This window comes from Hibiscus syriacus, unplaced genomic scaffold (genome assembly GCF_006381635.1).
Source record: "Hibiscus syriacus cultivar Baekdansim isolate YM2019G1 unplaced genomic scaffold, ASM638163v2 tig00110437_pilon, whole genome shotgun sequence".
Classification (NCBI taxonomy): domain Eukaryota; kingdom Viridiplantae; phylum Streptophyta; class Magnoliopsida; order Malvales; family Malvaceae; genus Hibiscus; species Hibiscus syriacus.
Window position 1 is genome coordinate 44079 of NW_024062737.1, and position 14404 is coordinate 58482.

The following is a 14404-nucleotide window of genomic DNA, read 5'->3' on the forward strand; positions in this document are numbered from 1 at the left end:
CTCTGTTATCATCATATAACCGTTAACTCTTATGTAATTAATATTGTATTTAAATGAATGTTTTTGTTTCTAATAATTTAATGTTATTGCATTTATATAATTTGTCAATGTATGTACACCTAAATAATTTTTTTTAACTTTTAAATACATAAATATATTTAATATATTTATTTAATATAATAATTAATATTATTAGTTATATTTTTTTTAAATATAATAATAATTTCACCTTCTAAGTAGAGAAAAATATTAAATTAAACAAATTAAAAGTTATTAAAAAATTTATGTATACGATGACACATCTCATGTTCTGATTGGAGGATTAAATTTATTAAATTAAATTTTCAATAAGACTAATTTTATAAAATATGTAAGTCTTGAAGATTAAATATGTAATTATACTAATTTATTAACTTATGCATCAATATTTTCGTTAAATATTGATATGAGATGACTAGATTGATAACATTTAAATAATTAACTGATAAAATTAATAGATCGATAATCAAAATAAAAAATAATTGCATTATAATCGAAACATTTTACATAATATATTATTAATTTATAATAATAATAAAAATAAACTATTTATTATAAAACAAAATATGTGTCTGCTGAGTTGGCAAAAGCGCGTCCCCGGGGACGCGCCTTTCACACGTGGCATCCAACTCAGCGAAAACACGGGTAAAGCGCGTCCCCGGGGACGCGCCTTTGCCAACTCAACAGAAAGAGTGCTACTTCTGGAAATATTAGTCAAACAGTGTCAGAAAAATAAAATTAAAAGTAAACGGTGTCAGTTATGTAATTTAGCCGAAATACTAGGTGGAAGACCGGAGTGAGAATGTTGCAGGTTCTAGCCAATGCTTCCGAACAGGATGCAAAAACAACTCTCGCCTTAGCTTCGCGCCATGTGATTATCGACATGAAGTGACTTACTTCAGTCTTAACAAAAATGTAAAAAATAACAAAATACGATTGGAAAATATTACATCTCTTTAAGACCATTTTTTTTACCACAACAAAACAAATTAAACTTAACAGCGTCTTCGTATTCAACAGATCCAAACTTCACATGGAAAAAACCCTACATTGCATTTTCAAACTGTAGACATTAATTTTCGTCCATACTTTTATATATATATATATATATATATATATATTAGTTTGCAAATGGTTTTTGGAAATTATATAATATATATTTTTTAAAAACATTTTTTGAAAAATATATAATATATAGTTTTTAAAACATTTTAAAAAATTATATAATATATAGTTTTTGAAAACATTTTTAAAAATTATATAATATATAGTTTTAAAAATATTTTGAAAACAATTATATATTATATAGTTTTAAAAAAAACATGTTTGAAAACATATATAGTTTTAAAATATTTTTTGAAAATATATTATATTATATGGTTTTGAAAGTCATTTTTAAAATCATATATAAAATATAATTTTTTTAAAAAAAATTTATTATTATTTGTTATTTATTTAATTATTTTTTATCTCGTTTTAGGTCCATAGATTAGGTCCAGTAACAGTCCAGATTGGGCATGAACCAGCCTGGTTAGGTTTGGGGTTTGGAAACCCTAATTCATCTCAGTCAAGCACCGTAAGTCAGTAAACCAGAACCACACAGAATCTCGAACGGTCAAGGGGCGAAACGGTCAGCCTGAAATCCCGGGATGACCGGCCACAATATCAAAGACAAGCCTCATATTTCGGAACAAACGAACGACCAGTGGTGGGTATAAATACCCCCACCAAGCCACTGCCGAGGGAAACCACATAGGAGAACAGTAAACCGAGCCATCGTAACCGAAAACCATCACCACCAAAGAGCCACAAAACATAAACCAAAAACGGTACCATCACAGAACAGATAGAACCACAAAACCAAACACAAGCCTAAATCAACACAGTCCATAGTAAGCCATAGCCACAACCACATCACAACACAGAAAAAATCAAAACCCAACAACCATACACCAAAAATAAAGCCCACCAAAACATACGAAAAAAAAATACAAAAAAACAACCCGAAGCCAAGCGAGAAGCAAGCACGCCGGAAAACGGACGGGTTTTTACGAGGAAAGGTAAAACCCGAAGACTTAAACCTAGATATACGTCGAGGGGGTTTGGTTTCGATATTTTAGGGTTCGAATTTGGGATCTCGAGGATAAGGTGAGTGTTTCGGGGTATTTTGGGTTTGCCCGGCCGGAGAGGCGGCGTTGCGGTGGAGAGTGCCATCGAGCGGTGGTCGGGCTTCGACCGGCTTAGGAGAGGGGGAGAGTGTTTTTTGAAGGAGATGAGTTTTTTTTGTTGTTGGGTGAAAAATGAAGATTTTTTTGGGTTTTAATCTATTTATAGGGGAGGGACTAAGTTGTAATTAATTGATAGTTTAATTTTCTCCGTCGTCCCTGGTATTTTGAGTCGCAATTCATTTCAGTTACCATATGTAATTTGGCCACTGTATTTTCAATTGATTCAATTAGGTCCCCAATTATATTTTACATTGTTTGCAATTTGACCCCTCAATTCTTATTTTATTTTATTATTATTATTATGTTTTCAATTGTTATTAGTATTAATTATTTTTACTTCATATTGTTTCCATTTTAGTACTTTTAAAATAATATTTTTTTTAATTTTCTTATTTATTTATTTAATTTTATTTTTAATTTTAATTTACTTCTTTGATTTAATTTTTTTTATTTTTTCTTTATTTATTTTTTCCTTTGATTTATTTTTTATATTACTATTTTTTTGTCTTTTCGTTTTTTTTTTATTTTTCTATCTAACAGTCTTTTTGTCTTTTTCAGTAATAATCTCAATCGATCAAAGTTAAGCAATTAGAATCGGGTTTTTAAATTTTAATTTAAGTTTTCAATTTTCACAATTAAAGACAATCGATGAATTAATTGGTACCGAAAGGGCGATTCAAGGGTGCTAATCATTCCTTGATTGTAACTGACTCCCGAACCCGACACGTTTCTGGTAAAACGCAGATCAGGTAAGGTGGTGTCCGACCCACCTAAATTCATTTTAAAATGATCGACGGCGACTCCTAATCATTTAACCCAAGTCGAAATCCAATTTTCGGACCCAATAACCGAAAGACGATTCCGACACAAACGATGTTATCCACCCTTCAATTTCCAAGCCCCACTTCAGTTCCGATCATCGTAGCTTGCCCTATTGAATAATATGTAGTTTCTCTTGTTTTGTTATCCAAAAGATGGTGTCAATAGTATTTTATCCGTTGATCGTCACTAATATTTTTTCATAATTAATATAATGTTATCTTTTATATTATCATCTTCTTTTTTTATACATTTGCATTTTATATTATTTTGTTCAATTCTAGTGAAAATAATAGATATTTTTCTTATTTTGTAATATATTTTTATGCTTTTGTAGTGTACTTATTTTTTTTATGGTTGAATTTAACATCTTTTTCTCTTATTACTGTTTATTGCACCGCTTCCTATTTTATCTCTTTCTGTATTCACCATTTGCTTTAACTCATATATCTACCCATTGAGTCACCCCTAATATGTGACATAAATTACATTATTATATATATATATATTATGTAATAAAAAGGAAGTGAAATTTTCTTTAAGTGATATTAATTTTTTTTGAATAAATAATTTTTTTGTAATCAGTTCAGAGATTATATATTTATATATATGAGAACTTATTTACAATAAAATCAAATTAGAACAGTTTATATCTCTCACAATTTTTCTAGAGATTCTTATTTTTAATATTATATATATATTGATTAAACTAAGGTGATTTTAAAGTAATATATGTTCGAAATATTTTCAATCATTTGATAATGAACATGCAATCATCCTTGCAATTGAACTCATAACCTCTAGAAATAACAATGTATTCCTTTAACTGCTAAGGTAAGTTGTTCGTGCTTTGATATTTTATTTTAAATATTTAGATATTTTTTTAAATTCTTAAAGTTTCTAACATATATTTAAGCACATTTAAATCACGTATTTACATATGTTACAATAACTAATCAAACTAATAGTTGATCAACATATATTTCATTATTTATTAATCATAAATGTTACTTAATTTGTTGGAGGTGAATTTTTTTAAGCAAATAGTTTTAATCTACTGTTATATATATATTTTTTACAAGACAGAAGCGTAGATTTTATTAAAAAAATATACAAATTACAATTAAATTCTACAGTCACAATCATAAATTAAAACACATTATAAGAACATTTATTCCTTAACATAAGAAACTAGTCACTTAAGATCACACAATGATCATATAAAGAAAAAAGTTAAAACCTAACACAATAAACTCGAATAAAAGATAGATAAGAATAGATCTGACCTCATCGATAAACAAACCACAAAAGGAGATCGAACTATTAAAAAATCACCGACAAACTGTAAATTAAAATCGAATGACATGAGAAACAAGGATGAAACAATGTATAGTTCTATGGGGTCACTGCCCCAAGTTTTTTTATTGTAAATAAATATGTGAGGATAAATACTTATTTAGACATTCAAGTTTTGATTTTTTTTTTTTATTTTTTCCCTCCCATTTTTTATTGTTAATTATACTTTGTTCCTCTTTAACTATAATCTTGGCTCTGTCCCTGGTGAGAAAACTATGCATGAACGTTAATTGCATATCTAAATTTAATATGAGGGTCCAAAGCAGGGAAGATCAACATGATAATAAATTAGAGTTATTAAAAATTAAAACAAAAAAAGCAAAGATACAACATAATAAAATAAAAACAACAATGAATACTGCCAATCGACGATTAACATTAAGACTAATGTCGCCACCGATTATAAAGATGAAGAAGAAAAAATAACCACATAATAAAAAAAAGAAAACTAAGGTTTACAAAGTGAAAAATACATTAATGATATATATTTTTAATTAATGTTTCTGAATAAGTAAATAATATAAAAATTAATTGAAATTATTTATAAAATAAATAAATTCCACTTGTGGACCAATAATATATAGTATGTGAGGAGGTGATTAAAGTGGGGTGATAAACTAACATTATCCCACCGTAGTAATGGTTAAAGTAGGCACAATTTGGCAGCCCAATGTCTATACTGGAAAGGTGGTCCATTTAACAATGAACCGATTTTTTACTGCTAATTTTCTAGGGGAAAAAACTTCTGGCTATTAAAAATTACAAGTCTCATAAGGTTAATCAAAGTTGATTATATGAATTGATACAATTTGGCAGCCCAATGTCTATACTGGAAAGGTGGTCCATCTAACAATGAAAAGACTTTTGAATGTTAATTTACTCGAAAAAAAAAAGACTTTTTGACTATTAAAAATTACAAGCCTCGGTTAATTAAAGATGACTATATGAAATGATACAATTTGGCAGTCCAATGTCTATACTGGAAAGGTGGTCCATTTAACAATGAATCGATTTTTGACTGTTAATTTTCTCGAAAAAAAAAAACTTTTGACTATTAAAAATTACAATCTCGTTAATCAAAGTTGATTATATGAATTGATACAATTTGGCAGCCCAATGTCTATACTGGAAAGGTGGTCCATCTAACAATGAACAGATTTTTGACTGTTAATTTACTCGGAAAAAAAAAAAGACTTTTGACTATTAAAAATTACAAGTCTCGTAAGATTAATCAAATAAATTGATACAATTTGGCAACCCAATGTCTATACTGAAAAGGTGATCCATTGAACAATGTTGTTTTTTTCTAAAAAAGAATTGAGTTTAAATGATGATATATGTATGGTTTGTGTAAAATAATTCTAAATAAATATTATTTTATTGTTAAAGACATAACTATATGTAGTTTTAAGGGAGCTATTGCCCCTTAATTTTTTATTATTAAAATATATATAAATAAATACCTATTTAAATTTTCAAGTTTTGATTTTGAATGAAAATTCTAACCTGATCCTTGATCATCATTCTAGAGTATAAAAGAAAAATTGACTATGTAAAAATTACTTAAATCAATTATTATTTTTAAAGAATTCGTGTATATGAGAAAAGGGAATAAAAATTTTACTTTTAATAGACATTAAACACACAATTTAAAGAAGATAAGAGTTGTCAATTGAAAATTTTTAATGGCATGTTCCAAAAATTATTTACACTTAAACCCATTGTTAATTTCAATGGTATTTAATAGTTGAACCAAACCTAACCTATATTAAAAACGAATATAATAAAATGGGTATGAATATGACAGAGATTTATGCTTAATAGCGTTTGGCATTTAAACACCTAGGAACTTCATTTTCTCGCCCAACAAACAACCTCCGCTACCAAAAAAAAAATGAAGTGGAAGGTAAACTTTAATAAGATAAGATTGACCACATAAACGTGAACACGTGTCAATGTATTTCATCCATGATAATGCTGTGGGAGTTTCAGGTTCTGCCACGTGGTTTTTGGAATCCCCATAACCGGTGCATGTCACATCAGACTAGTTGTTCAGGTTATGAGCGTGTGGCTTCAAATTCTTGAATCTTTTTCTCCTTTGTTAAGTATTCAGCTCAATTTATAATTTAAAAGTCTTTAACGAAAGATGCTCTCAACATTCTAATATCTTATCTTCCCTTACCCAATTAAATATGGGAATAAGGGTAAGTTAATTTTTGTTTTCTCCTTTGTCCTTCCATCAGAGCACTTGTTCAGTTTTCCTATCTGGAAATCTGTTCATTTTGCTGTCTTTCTTACCTTCGTAAACCATAAGTTGTTCTCCTTTAATAGAAAGGAAAAACAAATTTTGTTGCTTCCTTGTTTTATTTAAAATAATCAACAAGGCCTTGTAAGTTGAAGCAATGGCTACAACTTTGCTTCAAAATCCTTCGGCAACTGTTTTCGCAGGAACCCAGTTTCCAGTTTCCATTTCAAAGTATGTTTCAATAGAATCCTCGCCTTGTTTGCACTCTAATCACCATTTTAGAAGCAAAGCAAGTAAGCAAAACAAGGGGCTTTTGCAAGTCAAAGCTACAGTAGCAGATGGTATCCAAAGTGTTTCAAAGACTAGCGAGAAGAACGAATTCGATGGGAATCAAGTGGATAAGAAGAAGAAGCTGAGGGTATTGGTTGCTGGGGGTGGTATTGGGGGGTTGGTTTTTGCATTGGCTGCAAAAAGGAAAGGTTTTGATGTGGTGGTGTTTGAGAAGGATTTGAGTGCTATAAGAGGCGAGGGGCAATATAGGGGTCCAATTCAGATTCAAAGCAATGCATTGGCTGCTTTAGAGGCTATTGATATGGAAGTTGCTGAAAAAGTTATGGAGGCTGGTTGCATCACCGGAGATAGAATTAATGGACTGGTTGATGGGGTTTCCGGAACTTGGTGAGTTGTTAATGATTCTTGGTGTAAGTTTTCTCTTTTCCTCTAACTGTTTAAACTATCCAAAGATTAGAACCCAGAAAGTAGAGAATATGTAGATGCTATAGAGTTGAGGCTCATGTGGTAAACTACTAGGAGAGGCACTGTTGAAAATTTGTAGATGTTATCACACTTAATGATACATGGTTTAAACAGGTACATCAAGTTTGATACATTCACCCCTGCCGCAGAAAGGGGGCTGCCGGTTACAAGAGTTATTAGTAGGATGACTTTGCAAGAGATCCTGGCTCGAGCTGTCGGCGAAGACGTAATTTTTAATGAGAGTAATGTTGTTGATTTTGAAGATGATGGAAATAAGGTAATATGGATTGGTCATTGGTTAAGATGGTCTCTCTCCTTAACAATCACTGTAGCTGAAGGAAGGCAAACTGATTTTACTGCTAATTCTTTGTTGTTGACATTTATTTTCTGTAATTATGTAATTTAAAAGTTCAGGTCACTGTTGTTCTGGAAAATGGAAAGCGTTATGAAGGTGATCTTCTGGTTGGAGCTGATGGAATATGGTCGAAGGTACAATTTTATTTAAACTATTTATACACGATGAACATAATCTTTCTCTGTTTAGATGCTAGACTGTTTGCAACCTGGTCTTAACCTTGATTTAACATGTCCCTGATAATTTGATTATTAATTTTTCCGCTATGCTGTTTCGAAGCTGAATCAGTTGCGGAAACAACAGCTAAAATTGACCCGTACTAAGAAAACTCAGGTACAGGGAAATATGAGTTGACTGTAAAGAGAGTGGACTGTTTGGCCCCTTGGTAGTTGGTACCAACAGAAAACAAAGCTAGAAACTAATCCTTAACTCTAGAGTATAAACTTAGGTCAACTACATGCATTCTTTTCATTTAGTTTCCCGTAATTGAGCAAAATAAAGATCTAAATATAACATGAGCACATGATTCTTCACTAGTAGCGACACTGATTGTTTGTGACTAGTTGTTTAGACCTTTAAGTGTTGGAGTGATATCTTAGTTTGTGAATTCTCTTTTTCAGGTGAGGACCAACTTATTTGGGCCTACGGACGCTGTATACTCAGGCTACACTTGCTATACTGGTATTGCAGACTTTGTGCCTGCTGATATTGAATCTGTTGGGTATGTTCCTTTTTGTTTTGCGCAATATGATTGACTTTACAGTTTTACATTTTGTTTTCATAATACCATTAGAATGCATTGGGGTCTTGATACTTGTAGTTGCTTATCGAAACTTCACCTGTGAAGGTACCGTGTATTTTTGGGACACAAGCAGTACTTTGTTTCCTCGGATGTTGGAGCTGGAAAGATGCAGTGGTATGCATTTCACAAGGAACCACCTGGTGGTGTAGATACCAATGGTAGATTGATTACCTTACATGTTTTATTTATTAGAATTCAATATGTAAGCCAGCAAAAACTTTGAAGAGGCTTCAGTTGCCATGGATTTTTCTTTGGGTTTTCATTTCAATTGTGTACATCTGTTAAATTTTCAACTAATAAGAGTGCTCATACTGAATGTTCCCAACTTATTACAGGATTTGGTTATCGATTCTAAAACTGGTTTCCAACTTTTTTGCTTTCTTTTTTTCATCTTTTTGCAGGTAAAAGGGTAAGGTTGCTTGAAATATTCGATGGTTGGTGCGATAATGTTATAGATTTGTTAGTTGCTACTGATGAAGATGCGATTCTTCGACGTGACATATATGACAGAACACCCTCGTTAACATGGGGAAGGGGGCGTGTAACCTTGCTTGGGGATTCTATCCATGCAATGCAGCCAAATATGGGTCAAGGGGGATGTATGGCCATTGAGGTACGACTTAAGCATTGCCAAAGATAAAATGATGTTCCAAGTATTGTTGGTAGTGTAGTTTAATAGTATCTATTATGTTTTCCAATCAATAAGAAGGATGTCAGGTTATCCTAGAGAATCCAGTGCCAAATGAACACTTCTATTTTTCCCTTCATCTTTGCAGGATAGTTACCAATTAGCGTTAGAACTTGATAAGGCATGGAACAGAAGTGTTGAGTCAGGGACGGCGGTTGATGTTGTATCTTCTTTAAGGAGGTATGATAGCATTTTTCTTATTTTGGAAAGGGTCAAATATTAGTAAAGGGAGGTCAGAACTGCATGTATAATTGGCATTTCTTTTGTCTTGCTTCAACCCAAAACTTACTCATTGAATTCGCAGCTATGAGAGAGCTAGAAAGCTCAGAGTTGCAATCATCCATGGAATGGCAAGAATGGCTGCAATCATGGCTTCAACTTACAAGGCTTATTTAGGTGTAGGGCTAGGTCCATTATCGGTAAGAATCCATTTTAAGCAAGTAATGATCTAAAATGAACAACTATGCAAAATCTCAATGCATGATCACTATGGCATCTGAATTCTTTTCAGTTTTTGACAAAATTTCGGATCCCGCATCCAGGAAGAGTTGGTGGCAGATTTTTCATCGACATGGCGATGCCCGTAATGCTCAGCTGGGTTTTAGGTGGTAACAGGTTAGATCCTGATACGAATGTTTTCGTCTGTTAATTTCTTTACCTCGGCTTTCAAGGTTGTTTGGTAATGATATATCATTTTAGAATAATTAGCTTTCTCTACCACACTGATCTTGAGTTTTATGGTTCTATTGCTTTTCTTTTGACAAGACTCGTGTAACGGCACTGTGAACCTATGGCTAATAGAGAGTTTAGGGTGACAACTTTTGAAATCTCAAAAGAAAGCTTTCAATCGGGGAATGAATGTAGTAATCTGTCTAGAAGAACTGTCTAAGATTTTTGGACAAGGTTTCTAATTTCTTCTTCCTTCTAACAACGGATTGACATGTCTGCAGCTCAAAACTAGAAGGAAGGTCCTTAAATTGCAGACTCTCAGACAAGGTATGTTGCTTTCATCCTACCGCTTCTTCATAAATGGATCTGGGACGTGTTTGAAACATCCGTGAAATCATTTTTCAGGCAAGTCACCAGTTGAGGACATGGTTTGAAGATAACGATGCATTGGAGCAGACTATTATTGGAGAGTGCGTATCATAGTTTTATATTTGTGAACACCAGCATATTGTTTGACATTTTATTAAACAGTATAGGCTCTTATATTTATTATCTAATCTGTTTTGCAGCTGGTACTTGTTGCCCGTTGGAAACGAAGCAGTTACCTCACAACCAACTTGTTTAAGTAGGGATGAGAACAAAACTTTCATGATTGGGTATGTATTTACTCAAAATAAGCTTGTTTTATACAACTGTGTTCCTTTTAAATGGACTTTGTGTTTTCATTTTTTCGGTTTTCGGGAAATGGGTGTTGGAAACCAGGGTAAACAGCTAACTGATTGGGTTGGGGGGGGGCTTTTCTAATAGAAATTTATGTCTGCTGCTGTGTAATGGTCATCGCAGGAGTGAAAAGAGCGATAAATTTCCAGAAACGTCGATAGTGATACTTTCGGAGCAGGTGATCTTCTATTGTTTAAGAACCCTGATCTGGAGCTAACATAGTTTCCTCACTTGTGTAACAATTTCATGCTGAACATTTTTTCGCTAAATCTCTCTCAGGTATCCAAAATGCATGCTCAAATCAACTATAAAAATGGTGCATTTTTCATAGTTGATTTGCAGAGCGAGCATGGGACCTTTATAGAGTAAGTTAATGAGAAGCAAGGAAACATCTTTATATATATACATGTTAAATTTCATGGAGTTTCTCTAAAACAAACTCTGGATTTGCAGCCATGGAGGAAGAAGATCGAGGGTGCCCCCAAATGTTCCTACTCGTCTTCGTCCCTATGATGTTATCGAATTCGGTTCCGATCACAAGGTAATAACTAATATTAATCTATGAATTTACGTTCTACCACTCTTTCCCCCTACTTGAACCTCATCTTACATCCCGACCAATGTTCAGGCAGCGGTCCGAGTGAAGGTGATGAGATCACATCCGAAGATGGCTGAAAAGGAAGCTGGTGGAATTCTTCAGGCAGTCTGAAAATTCATAAACATGTCATTTTCCGAAATCATGACCTTGTACAGCATTTATTTACAGTGATGGAGTGATTGAAAAATCAACTACATTTTTAATAAAGTTACACAAAGAAGCCATATACATCTATCTCAGAACAGAAACTGGAAATTTCAACCGGAATCATCTCATTTATATTAAGAATGAATATGTGAACATTTGATGGTAGATTTTAGATACGATGTAAATTGCCTGGGAAAAGTATGGAAATAATTTACCCGACATTGGTCCCGACTTCATTACAAATTCAGTGAACACTGAACAGTGCTAATGTGAAGGTAAGTGAGGTCACTGTTGGGAAGAATTTTGAGAAATCTCAAAGTTGGAAGGTCCATCCATTTCCATGCAACGTTATCTTCATATCCATCCATCTAATTATATGTGGCACTAAAATCCAGACTAAACTATTTACTGTCTCCTTTTGCTTGACAAAAACTGACGCACATGTTGCCAATCAGAGTCATTCCTTTTCAGAAAGCCCAAAGATAAGACACCATCCCTCATTTCATACCTCTGGAAACACGAGCAACAAGCCAATAGTAGCTTAAATGAGAGCCTAAGCTTAATCAAAATTTAATGATCTTCGACACTAAAATTGAATATATTATAAAATATATAAAATCATGACACAAAAATACGGAAATATCCTGTGCAAACAGATATAATCGAAGGGGGTAAAAGCCCATTTCTCATTCATAAAACCCCATCGTTGTCCCAGTTCTGGAAAAATGGCATTCTCTTTGCATATTATGTGATCAGATCTAGGATAAATATGCATGCACTGTGCACATAATGTCGTTTCTCTTGGGGAAAAAAATATTAAAAAATAGGGTCTAACACGTGAAAGGCTGAAAGCGGTGGGGAACGATGACATGTGAACTTTCTAGCGGTCGGTTCGGGTGGCGGTGGCAGTGACCGTTGGAACATTAAATGTGTGTTCTGATTCACTAACTCACTTGGGATAATTTTTATCATTTTATCACTTGGGATAATATTTATTTTCATTTTTCGTAATAATCAATGTGGTTTTGTCAGATACAAGTATAATAATGTCCAAGAAAATGTAGTGGACAAGTGGGAGAGGTGGCATGATCAAATATTTAATTTACCACTGTCAATTATGAGGTATTCATTTTCGGTCAACACTGATCTGCTTATGTTATTAGGTAAACTACGAATTCAATCACCCATCCATTCTTCTAGTTTCGTTTTGATTTTTAAATATTCTTTTTAGAATTATTTATAATATTAACGTGTAAGTGATATGTATATTAACAAGCAACAACTCGCGATGTGATTGACGTTTGGGTTCAATAATAAAACATTTAAACAAACAAAATTCAAACTATCCCATTCACATCTTATGTACGGACCATTTTGGACCCCGCATCACGTGCCCCCTTTTTCAAATTTCTCTTCCCCCGGCTGAGTCATATGCTTTTCTTCCGTATTTCGTCAAATTTCAACTGAGAAGACAAATTTAGATTATTATTATTATTATTAAATTCCGATACATTATTAATTATATTAATAATATAAATACTGTTGAACTGAAATGAATTAAAATTATTTTGTTAACGAAATGACGATATTCATGTGTTTCTGTTCAAGAAATTGGAACTCAACAACAATTTGTTTTTTGAAAAATAAAAAAATGTTTAATTCTTCAATTTCAAGAATTTGTATTGTATTTGAAAATGATTAAAATCTTTTAAAAATTATATGAGAAGGAAAAAACATTATTTTATTTTACACTCGTTATTCTCTGTTAAAAAATTAACTACCGTCTAAGCTAGATGTAAACTTATTGACTGAGATATAATAAAAATATGATCTTAAAATCGTTTGAGTTATATTTTGTGGGTCGATTTCTTCGTTTACATTATGTCATCAAGTCAGTGCTTGAAACATTATGTCGTCGAGTCAGTTCTTAAAAGCAATGACGGTGCTAGTAAACACCATTAAAATATAATTTTATCATATCTCAGTCAGTAAGTTAACTTCTAGCTTAAACGGACATTAATTTTTTAACGAAAAATGATGAATTTAAAATATATGAATAGTCGAGTGACTATTTTGTAACTTTTAATAATAGGAAAACATAACATTGTATTATAATAGAGAGACCATTTTATAACTTTTAATGATTGAGAAATTCGACAAAATAATATTTTATAATCGATTGACCATTTGTATACTTTACCATTATTTATTGTTTTAATTAAATAAAAATATCATCATAAATATATATTTAAATAATAATTAAAAGTATCTTGAAAGAGGAGATCTTTATCCGAAGTCCAAATATCTACAGTGCTTGTCTTCTAAACTTTTATCAGTTCCAAAAAAAAAAATGAAAAAGATAAATGAAAGCAACAGTTAAAACGAGGGTGTTGGTTGGTGTGAGATCAATTTAGTTCGGTTAAAATTTTTAAATTATTTATTTTTATATTGAATTTAAATTTTGATTCTTTATATATTGTGATAAAATATTTATGAATTTTAACATTATTTATTAAAATTTTTAAAATTTTTAAAATGATTTTTTTTAAAACGTGTGAATTAAATAAATAATTTGAAAAATGTTTATTTTAAATTCAATAATAATATTTTTTAAATTTTAAATCATTAACTTTAAAATATTTTAGTTTAATTTAGTTTAGTTTATTTAATTTATTTCCTCGTGCCTAAGTATTTGAGAGCTTATTAATATTTCAAATCTTATAAGTTTGAATATTCATTTTAATTAATTTTAAAATTTGTCTGAATAGTGGGGCTAATAATAAGGAAACAAGTACACGTGCACTGATGCCGATTTAAGACGCTGACTTAGACCCAGCTCACAAACAAAATATTTCATTGTTAATTCAATAGCATATTTTAACATATGTGTTTTATTTGTATTAATATTTTAATATATTAGACGAGCAAAATGAATCACACAGACACACGCACTATATATATTTGGTTATTATTTTGATTTCA

The 14404-nt window shown here is 31.5% G+C and overlaps 1 protein-coding gene across 1 annotated transcript; it reads left to right on the top strand.

Annotated features, from left to right (window-relative positions):
* Positions 1–6844: 6844 nt before the first annotated feature.
* On the top strand, positions 6845–11513 carry LOC120125706 (zeaxanthin epoxidase, chloroplastic-like). The gene is made up of 16 exons (XM_039144066.1): positions 6845–7365; positions 7558–7720; positions 7858–7932; positions 8419–8519; positions 8646–8758; positions 9002–9213; positions 9377–9468; positions 9593–9707; positions 9800–9903; positions 10239–10284; positions 10363–10427; positions 10527–10613; positions 10801–10855; positions 10957–11042; positions 11131–11218; positions 11306–11513. Exons 1-16 carry the CDS (start codon positions 6845–6847, stop codon positions 11384–11386), a joined length of 2004 nt encoding a protein of 667 aa, XP_038999997.1. The 3' UTR covers positions 11387–11513.
* Positions 11514–14404: the final 2891 nt, after the last annotated feature.

Excerpts from the sequence above, each read along its gene's own strand:
- LOC120125706 (XM_039144066.1), top strand. The coding sequence starts at position 6,845 with ATGGCTACAACTTTGCTTCAAAATCCTTCGGCAACTGTTTTCGCAGGA. Across the intron at positions 7,933-8,418 it reads CTGATGGAATATGGTCGAAG|GTGAGGACCAACTTATTTGG; the intron begins GTACAATTTTAT and ends TCTCTTTTTCAG. Across the intron at positions 10,614-10,800 it reads AACAAAACTTTCATGATTGG|GAGTGAAAAGAGCGATAAAT; the intron begins GTATGTATTTAC and ends TGGTCATCGCAG.